The 9,924-nt window shown below is 37.5% G+C and overlaps 3 protein-coding genes across 4 annotated transcripts; 2 read left to right on the forward strand and 1 right to left on the reverse strand.

Annotated features, from left to right (window-relative positions):
- Positions 1-286: 286 nt before the first annotated feature.
- On the forward strand, positions 287-2,975 carry LOC129313743 (uncharacterized protein C24B11.05). 2 transcript variants are annotated; one of them, XM_054957113.1, is made up of 9 exons: positions 323-376; positions 568-658; positions 859-927; positions 1,468-1,533; positions 1,632-1,729; positions 1,884-2,009; positions 2,090-2,326; positions 2,437-2,502; positions 2,620-2,975. In XM_054957113.1, the coding sequence occupies exons 3-9, from the start codon at positions 876-878 to the stop codon at positions 2,770-2,772; spliced, it is 798 nt and encodes a 265-aa protein (XP_054813088.1). In that variant the 5' UTR covers positions 323-376; positions 568-658; positions 859-875; the 3' UTR covers positions 2,773-2,975. The 2 variants fall into 2 exon arrangements, with proteins under 2 accessions (XP_054813078.1, XP_054813088.1); XM_054957103.1 differs by lacking the exon at positions 568-658 and having other exon boundaries at positions 287-376.
- On the reverse strand, positions 2,906-5,974 carry LOC129313753 (peptidyl-prolyl cis-trans isomerase, chloroplastic). The gene is made up of 7 exons (XM_054957123.1): positions 5,735-5,974; positions 5,172-5,363; positions 4,675-4,816; positions 4,470-4,558; positions 4,289-4,343; positions 4,015-4,100; positions 2,906-3,300 (listed from the first exon to the last, which is right to left on the reverse strand). Exons 1-7 carry the CDS (start codon positions 5,801-5,803, stop codon positions 3,145-3,147), a joined length of 789 nt encoding a protein of 262 aa, XP_054813098.1. The 5' UTR covers positions 5,804-5,974; the 3' UTR covers positions 2,906-3,144.
- A 749-nt stretch (positions 5,975-6,723) lies between these two features.
- LOC129305510 (uncharacterized) lies at positions 6,724-9,604 on the forward strand. The gene is made up of 3 exons (XM_054945520.1): positions 6,724-7,427; positions 8,464-8,631; positions 9,088-9,604. The coding sequence occupies exons 1-3, from the start codon at positions 6,903-6,905 to the stop codon at positions 9,268-9,270; spliced, it is 876 nt and encodes a 291-aa protein (XP_054801495.1). The 5' UTR covers positions 6,724-6,902; the 3' UTR covers positions 9,271-9,604.
- Positions 9,605-9,924: the final 320 nt, after the last annotated feature.

Below are 9,924 nucleotides of genomic sequence, written 5' to 3' on the forward strand. Positions count from 1 at the left end.
AACTGTAATAAAAAAGTTTGGAAAACCTTATTTACATTGAAACTCTATATCTCTAACATACCTTAAAATTTATTGTCACGAACACCTACAAATCCCAGCTCCTTATTAATTAATTGGTGCCGAATTTATATTATACGAGGACAAGAAAAATAGAGCATCTATTGCACGGAAAACGACTGGCCAGTCTTACCAAATATTTTGAAAAATAACAATGCTCTTCCGCCTCAGCCTCATAAATCTTTTAACGTCATTTCACACTTTCACCCTTAGTGGCGGGTCCTTCAGTCTTCTACGCATGTATAAATTGATGGTGCAAGGTCACTCCCAATTCATTCATCTCAGGGTTCACGTTCATTCAAACTGTTGATCAACACAGGTTTGTTTCATTTCGTTGCGCACCTATTATATTTTTTCTTGCTTCATCATTGTCCACTCCACCCTATTTTATAGCAGTTTGTGGTTCACATTCATGGACATGCTTCGTGCATTTAATTCGACATGACCCTTGATATTACTAAACACTTGCGATTGCTCAAGACTACTCTGATCTTCTTCATTGATTTAAAGGTTTGGATATCATGTGGTCAGTTTGTTGGCCTGCCATCTCAAATTTTTGCGATTCTGCTGGCAGTAGTGGGAAATTTATATTCCGGAAAAGGTAGAAAATTCATATGGGATCAGCTTTGTTAGCATGTTAGTTGTCAAGCTACTGCAAGAAAGGACACCTTTACTTGCGTTGAGGTTTTCCAGGCGTGATCTTAGAGAAAGAGTACCAGAATAAATGATACGAAATTAGTGTTTAATCGAACAGGCTTGTATTCAGAGGTAATTTAACAAATTCGTTGAACCTTGTTGCAGATTAAGAATCCTGCAAGATGGATGCAGCTCGCATGACCGGACGATCCAAGTATCAGTGCTTGCTTTTCGGTATGCTCGAGGCAACCCTATTAATATATATTCTTTTTATGTTTCATCAGGGGTAGATGGCGAAACTAGTTTTGCTTAAATTCCTGATACCTCTGGCTCCAAATTATTATTATTATGTGGCTTGTGATCATATCTTATGCAAACACTCCAATGGTTTTGATCACAAAACAGAGAGGAAATTAAAGTAGTAAGACGCTCAATAGTCTGGCTTTATTTTGTGTTACTTCAAGAGAAAAAAATGCGGAAAGAGAATCAAGAGTTCAATGGTTATCTTTTGTTTTCTCTTTATTTGAAAGAAAATTAATATTATTTAGCTATAGGGCATTTTAAGTTCTTAAATTTGAAGACTGAAACTGGTGAGACTTCAACGGAATTGAGATTTTCAGTAAAACTTTGGTTTGCTTTAACGCCTTCCTAATAACAGAGGAGTGATGCAATCAGATTTTTCACGCAGAGTATCGAAAAATTAATTAGCTACTGTATACCGAAACAGATAAAAGAGGGAGTTATTAATACGTGGCTCCAATTCTTCTTCTACAGATATGGATGATACCCTCTATCCACCGAGCTCAGGTCTCAATCTGGCATGTCGAAAGAACATACAAGGTACAAATGTAAATCTTTAGCTCGGCCAGAAAACATCACGGTTCTGTTGTTCTGGTTCATATGTTAAAAGATCACAGGTTAACCAAATTTGATTACAGACTATATGTTGGAACGCTTGGGCATTGAAGAGAGTCAAGTTCCAAAGATGTGCTTGGATTTGTACATAGAATACGGGACCACTATGGCTGGACTTAAGGTAAACTAAACCTTGCATTAAGAATTGAAACATTCACGTATTTTGTCTTTGCATGGTTCTTCCCATGGCCTTTTTCATTCAAAAAAAAAAAAAAACATTCACGTATTCATTACCAATACCTGGGACGATGAATTCATGAGCATTTTTTCCTCAGGCCCTTGATTATGAATTCGACAATGATGAGTTCCATGCTTACGTGCATGGGAGATTGCCATATGATAAGCTGAAGCCTGATCCTGTGTTAAGGAATCTCCTGCTTTCCATGCCTCAGCGTAAAATAGTATGTCATACTCGACATTAGTCAGTCCCATGATGAACATTTATATAAAAATTCTGAAGAATTCAAAACGGTCTCTGTAGATTTTCACCAATGCAGATCAAGCACATGCAATTCAAGTTCTCAAGAGATTGGGCTTGGAAGATTGTTTCGAGGGCATAATATGCTTTGAAACACTAAATCCTCCTAAAAATTTCAACGATGCTGATGACATAGCGGAAAATGGAGGCTTCAGCTCCAAGTCACGGATACTCTGCAAGCCTTCCATGCAAGCCATTGAAGCTGCTATCCGGATTGCTAACGTGGATCCTAGGAAAACGGTTAGACTGATTGCTTGCTTTATATCAAACACTCGAAGATTTCTTCACATATTTAGTTCGTCAGTTTCAATGAATCTAGGAATCATTCCAAGTTTTTCTGCCTTTTGCAGATTTTTTTCGATGACAGTGTTAGAAACATTGCTAGTGGAAAAGTAGCTGGACTTCACACGGTTATCGTAAGCTACACAATTTGCATCATGTTCTCCAGGAGAAAAGCTTATCCAAGAAATTATACTACTTTAAATATATATATATATATATATATTGACACCTAATCTATCATACTGTGACAGGTGGGGCGTTCAGATCTGGTGCCAGGAGCAGACCATGCTCTGAGAAGCATCCACAATATCAAAGAAGCATTACCAGAAATATGGGAGCTAGAAGAGGGCGACGAACAGAAAGTGCTCAAATCGCAAGCAGTTGCAACCATGGTCCAAGCATAGGTTTCACTTGCTTAACAAGCAAATTTACAACACTTTCGACATTGTCTCCGCAGACACTAATGCTTAACTATATTGATAATGTAATTAACCGCATGCTATGTATGGGTATCTTGTAATGGCAAAAAGCATAATCTGTAAGAGAAGAAGAAAGTACTGCAATTATGAGATTCGGTTTAATACATATAAAATATCGTTTGTATCAATCCTGACAATAGCTCCCTCGGCAAAGTTAAAGCCTCTCCTTTACTACCAATGTCACTTAAATGACACTATGTTTTCCCTTAAGCAAAGAGTAACCGTCTCAAAAGATGCAGAAGACTAAAAATTGAAAATTGTCGCTGCAAAAGATTTTGATGCACTTAAGAGGAAGGATCAAGCATCTAGAGGCAGCTCTCCGCAATTAACAATTCTGCACGGCTTCTGAGGGCCATCGTACCTGCTTGTCTCCTGGGATTCAAGTGTCTTCACAACATCCATTCCATCGATGACATGCCCAAAAACAACATGACGATTGTCCAGCCATGGAGTCTACATCATGAAACCATGTCAATTGCAAATACCAAACCTGACAGCTAGAATACATGGTTACAAAAGCAGATATCGAGTTAGCTCAATAACTGAGCATTAAAATCGGATAGCATGCATTACCAGTCACTTGTTCTTACCAATCAAGCCAAAAAGATGGAGCCAATAATGACACATCTAAAGCAAAGCCTAAAAGAAAATCATCAACCTAACTTGGTAAGTGATTTTTCGACAGATAACATTATAATAATTTTAATTTGGCCAGGATGTGGAGGCAATTAGGCAATGGTATCTGTAAGGAGGATAAAACCAGCAAAAGTGATGGCCTAGAAAATTTTACTTCATCCGTGTTTGAGCAAGTGATTCTGCACTGAACTATAAAAAGACGAATTCCACTTCTTTTTTTTCAAAAAAACCTGTTCTTTTACTTCTCGGCAGAGTTCAGTTAGGTCACTGTGGCAAATTAATTGGTTGCCAGACCCTTGAACTGCACAGAATGCTCTGACATTAATTTGTAACTTATAAAAAAAAAAGGAGAATTACTTTAAGGTCCCATTCAACACCATTAATAACTCCTAAGTCTATTGACAACTGAGCTTAGGAGACTGACAACACAAACCTCAATTGTCAATGAACTTGAGAGTAATTAATTGTGTTGAGTGAGACTTACATATAATTAAAAAAAAAAAAAAAAGGCAGTGCAGCAAACACACTCACCTTTACAGTACAAATGAAAAATTGGCTACCATTAGTGTTAGGACCTGCATTTGCCATGCTCAAAACTCCAGGACCAACATGCTTCACTGCAAGGAGGAGCTATATGTTAGTAAGACATTAATATGCCTTTTTTTGCCACCAAAAGATCAATCCTAAGGAGAAAAACTAAACTTTTATCTAAGTGGAAAAACTAAAAACAACAGAAGGAGAACATATTAATACGCAGTATCGAAGTTTTGTACAACTTATCATTCAGGCAGTAGATGGGACATACAGGCAAAACTCTCATCTTCAAAACTAGAGCCATAGATGCTGACTCCTCCAGTTCCCTGAGGCCATTAGCAGCATATATTTTAGTGATAACTGATTAAACACTCAACTTCCTTGGCAGTGTGAAAGTAAACACCACACTAATGTATACACTGAGACATGTAAACAGCTATAATAGAGCTCACATTTCCTTCAGTGAAGTCCCCTCCCTGAATCATGAAATCTTTGATTATACGGTGGAAGTGGGATCCCTTGTAACCATATCCTTTCTCTCCTGCACAAAGATCTTTCAAATTTATCTGAAAATTCTGAAAACTCCCCCCCTACCACTATCCAGTTCACAGTAAAAATATTAGAAGAGCAATGTCATGAAATCTGATTATGGCTTACCTGTGCACAGAGCACGGAAATTTTCAACAGTTTTTGGCACAACTTCTCCAAATAGGCCCAAAACAATCCTGCCAACAGATTCACCCCCAATTTCTACATCAAAGAAACACTTGTTGGTCACTTTGGCTTGCAGCTCTAGGACCTAAAAGTAACAGAACAATGTAAGATAAGAAGCCAGCATCTAAGTCACAGGAAAAAAAGGATAGCCAAGAATTTTCCAGTTAGAGAAATGAACACAGTTTTGAATGTGGGAATGGAAAACTGAAATAGCATCAATCTGAACGAATATATGAATCCCTGTCCTAAGATAAACATATATTTCAAATTCCAGGAATTGATTTGAACAGATAGTTTCATATTAGGTGCTTACGCTTCTCCAGATGCGTAACGCAAAGTAAAAGAGATCCTAAAGGTATTATTCTCTTTCCATCGACTTACTTTGGCTATAAAGTCTTCTCTAAAATTCCCAAACTGAATTGTCTGAATAGTACACTTACATTTTGGTTAGCGTTGACACATGTCATTCTCTTATATGAGATGGATTTTACTCCAGATTGTTTGGTGACAGAAAAAGTTAAGGCATAATGAGATTTTGATGCCAATGCTTTAGTGTGGTCAAGCTGTGATTTTGAGCTGCCACAAATCATATGTGACCTTCGAACCTTCGACACATCCTGGCTACAATTCCCCTGAAAAGACAAAACAAAGTTTTTGCCGTTATGATGCACATAGAAGGTCAGCTTTCGCTGCGCGTTTTATGGTAAGCTAACATTAATATGTTCGATGCAATGACAAGAGAAGGCCGAATGACCCTATTCTCTGCATACAAGAGGTACAGCACAAGTGAGAAATGTAGACTATATATAGCTAATACTCGAATTGTTGTAATATTCAGACAGTGAGCCCCAGAAGACCTACATTTTGTTGTCAGAACCAGGAATTTTAAACATATTCCATTTTTCCACACCTACTTCAGAAGACCCTAACATAAAAATGGTCGATAAGTAGATTCCCGAAAAGGAGTGCAAGAGAAAAGAGAGATGACATAGAAGATAGTAACCTGAAAGTGATAAAGACGAGGAAGAGAGTTCTGACTTTGCACCAACTGGGCTGAGAAAGAAGAGGCCATGGCTAACAATATGATTAGAGAAGGATTGCTCGCTCCCTGGAAATCGGGCGAAGGTTTCTGGGTTTCAGGGCCAAGGCAAAGCAATCTCGCTGCTCAATAGCTCAAGTATTAGGTGACTGGAAACCACAGCTCAACGGTTTGAGTGGTGGACAAACCGATAGAGGTTGTTGTTGCAGGCAATGTTGCTTTTATTTCAGAAAAAATTACATACAGGTCCCACGTTAAAAAAGTCAATTACCATAAAATTCATTAACAACTTAATTAAGATCGTTGAAATAAAAAAATAACCCTAGCTAAATTATTAATAGAGCTTATGATAATTAAGTTTACGTTTAATGTAATTCTTCCTTTATTTTATTTTTTTTATCTTGTACTTTCTTTTACCGTCACCTTTAATTTTCGGTGATAGTGGGTAGAGAAACAGTACCCACGTCGATTTCTCAGCCGGGGTCGGTAAGGATTTGTGCCCCTGTGCGAGGAGGAGTAAATGATTCTCAGGCTAAATTTTTTTGGTCGTTAGCTTGGGGGACGATATTGTCCATTAATTAATTAGGGAAAATGGTGGAACCCAATTATACATTAGTTTCTATGAATTAAAATAATACAGTTAAGAGTAAGAAGTAAGAAAATCTCGTGCCAAATAAAGCTGCGATGAGTAAAAGATATATAAATAAAAAATTTAAGTTAAAATGTGGCGTGGTCATTAATCATTTATTACATGCAACAATTTCAGATTTGTGTTAATATATATTCTTCATAAGATTAATATTTTACAGAGAATTTATAAAATTAATTTTTAATTTCTGTTCTTCTTTTTACTGGGCTCTCGGGCCTCTTTCTTCAAAAAGCCTCGAGAATTAGAATCTGTAGTGGGAATGGAAGCCTTGTCAAATAACTTCGCTCAAAAATAAAAAAAACGAGCCAATCAAACTCAAAATAAAGATGCCTCCGAGATCGATAAAAAATGGCATCCTCTCAGATTTTCAGGCGAAAACTGGACCACGAATTAGCATAACTCCGCTCTGATTTTTTTTTTTTTTTTTGGGTTCCCTCGTAAATTTTGTATTTGGATTCTCTGGTACTACTGGAAGCGCCCAAAATGCACGCCTTTCCACTCTCGTCCGAATCATCCTATTCTTTTCTATTCTTGCAAGCACCGCCTTCTAGTCCTATCAATCATTCCCTTTTGCTTTCTGACCCCTCTAAGTCGATTTCTCAGCCCCACCTATTTGTTTTTGCTTCCTCTTCTCCGAAATCATGCTCCTTCAAATCGAGCCCTTGCTTGTATTGTAGCTCAAAATCCCAGTACCCCTTCTTGAGTGATGACGAAGAAGACAGAGACTATCTGAATTTTGTAAATTATGCATCTGGCACTGATGGGGGTGCTTATTCTTCTATCGATGTAGATGAAGAGTCAGAATTTCTTGATGAGGGTGAGGTGTACATTGAGGTGAAGAATTTGGAGAAGAACTCGCGCAGAATTGAATCCAGGATTCCCATTGACGCACCCCTTGCCACCGTTTGGAATATCTTGACTGATTATGAAAGGTTGGCGGACTTCATTCCCGGTCTTGCTGTCAGCGAATTGCTTGAAAAAGGAGAAAATTATGCCCGACTTTTTCAGGTTGGTAATATTGGTCAAAGTTCCTAGCAGTTGGTATTTTGAAGTTTGCAATTTTGCGATTGGCTGCATAATTTTGGCAGATCATAGATCATGAATTTGTGGTGACTTAATGTATTTTAGGGTTATCTCAGGCTTTGATCAAACCCGCCCCGTCCCTTCTGAACCTGACCCTCCTTGTTGAAGAGAAAAAGGAGTTATGAGAATATTAGTTATACACTAGTCGTATTGCTCAATGCTCATATGTAGAGATTGCTTGTGTTGGTCTTTATGTGAATTTAAATGCCGATGTTCAAATAATGAGATGAACGATCAACCAAACAGGCACACACACGCAAAGAATGTAGTAAAGAGACTTAGGTTTAAGGGTAGATAACAACTCTTTCTTGCGGACAGAATCTTGATCTCTAAGGGATCAAGATCATATCAGCAAGAAACAGAAACAGTTCCCTGAAGTTGTTGAATTGCATAACTGCTGATAATTGACACTTGTAATTGGGATATGAAACATCCTACTCAGTGAATATCATATATGCTTGCCAAGAGCAACGCTCAGAGAGAGAAATGGATCTGTATTTCTGAATCTTATTCAATCTGATATGAGACTTACAATTGAAGACTCATATGAGTGAGACACGTGCACAGCTTACTAACCAACTCAACAACTAAACATTTAGTTACTTAACTAGTAACCCACTGTGTAACAGATACACTAATAATGATCTTATGGCATATTTTTAAACAGCTCTCCTGGAGTCAACAGAGGACATAAAAAGTCACTTTGGTATCAGTTTTTTTGGAGAATCTTTGATTGACGTTAGAGAAGAATATGTTGGTCACACAGTCTGAGTCAATGTTGCATCATGGATATAGAAATAAGAGTCATTATCATGATTGTCTTGCTGAGTTCTCTCAATATTACATTACATTTCTTTCTCTTGTGTCTTAAGCTAAAGAATTCATCTTCTTAAGATCTTCCTTTGTAGTTTGTTCATACATTTTGCTTGGAATACATACTGTTATTTACTTAGTTGAACAGGTTGGAGAGCAGAACTTGGCATTTGGATTAAAATTTAATGCTAAAGGAGTTGTAGATTGTTATGAGAAGGAATTGGAGAGTCTTCCTTCTGGTATGAAGCGTGACATTGAATTCAAGATGACTGAAGGAGATTTTCAACTCTTTGAAGGAAAATGGTCTATTTTACAGGTAATATCTTACTAGATTCTGCAATCTTTCTTATACATGCTCACACACACACACACACCAGGAACAACCATCACGTGGTTTCTAGAATCAAGGAACAACTTACGGCTAAAATTGTTGGCAACAGCCAAGTGAACTGTGTCATACCTGGGAAACTTAAATCCATGTCATGAGGGTCTTAGGGTCATGACTTCAGAGTTCTGACAATCTTTACCACCTATACTGATAAGTCTCTTATATATATATATATATATATATATTAAGCCCTTTATTCTGACCTTTTGCGCATGATAGCATCTTCAATTTTGAATATGCTTATCAGTTTTGAATTGAATGATGCCAAGCAAATTGAACTGAAAGACTTGAAAATTTTCATGGTGTTGAAACCATATAAGCAACAGATTTGAATTATATAGCTAGCATACATTGTTAACGCCATCCACCATTATGGTTTTGCAGTCCAACTCCAACGGTGAAAGTCTAGAAGAATCGGAAGTCCAAGAAAGCAAGACAACTCTTTCGTATATCGTCGATGTAAAGCCAAAAATGTGGATGCCTGTTGGTCTGATAGAGAGTAGGCTCTGCAATGAGATAAAAAAGAACCTTATATCCATCAGGGATGAAGCTCGAAAAGCTACCTGACTGTGCAAGCATATTAACTTGATTCGCCTTGTTCTCCTTTATGGATCATAGAAACCGACTGGAAGCGTAACAATTTTCTGATGATCATTGGTGTTATAAATGTCAGTTTCAACTTCATAAAGTTGATCCCTTGGGCTTAAACATGTTATAGCTAGTTTCTCCAAGGTAGGAACTATGATTCTGCCGAATCAATATAAGTTGGCCCGCAGGGCAAACATCATTGTTCAACTGTTCCTGGACATTGTCTTGTAATAGTCATCAAGGACATCAACCACCCAGGAATCGGTTTCCGCAATTAAAGGCAAATTACACCGTACATCGGTTTTTGTGGTTTGATCACTTTCCTATTATGTTGGTACCAAATGCTCGAAAGTATAACTCTCTTAATTTTATTAATGGTTATACTGCTTGACTTTTTTCACTACTCTCGGGAAGAACAATTTTGATGGTTGTCTAGAATTGGGTGAACGGTGCTAGCTAATCATCATTTAATATCATGATTAAAAGGATATGTCCGATTTGGCGAAAGATAGAATAACGAAGAATATATGAAAAATTGTTAAAGCTATTCTCTATGTGGATCTATTGACAGTTGGACCTTGGTTTTCCCTTTTCTGGTTTCAAAATGCTGGTGCCAAGAGGAAGAGGTGGAAG

This window comes from Prosopis cineraria, unplaced genomic scaffold (assembly GCF_029017545.1).
Source record: "Prosopis cineraria cultivar Desert tree isolate PC_DT_omini unplaced genomic scaffold, ASM2901754v1 PC1, whole genome shotgun sequence".
Classification (NCBI taxonomy): Eukaryota; Viridiplantae; Streptophyta; class Magnoliopsida; order Fabales; family Fabaceae; genus Prosopis; species Prosopis cineraria.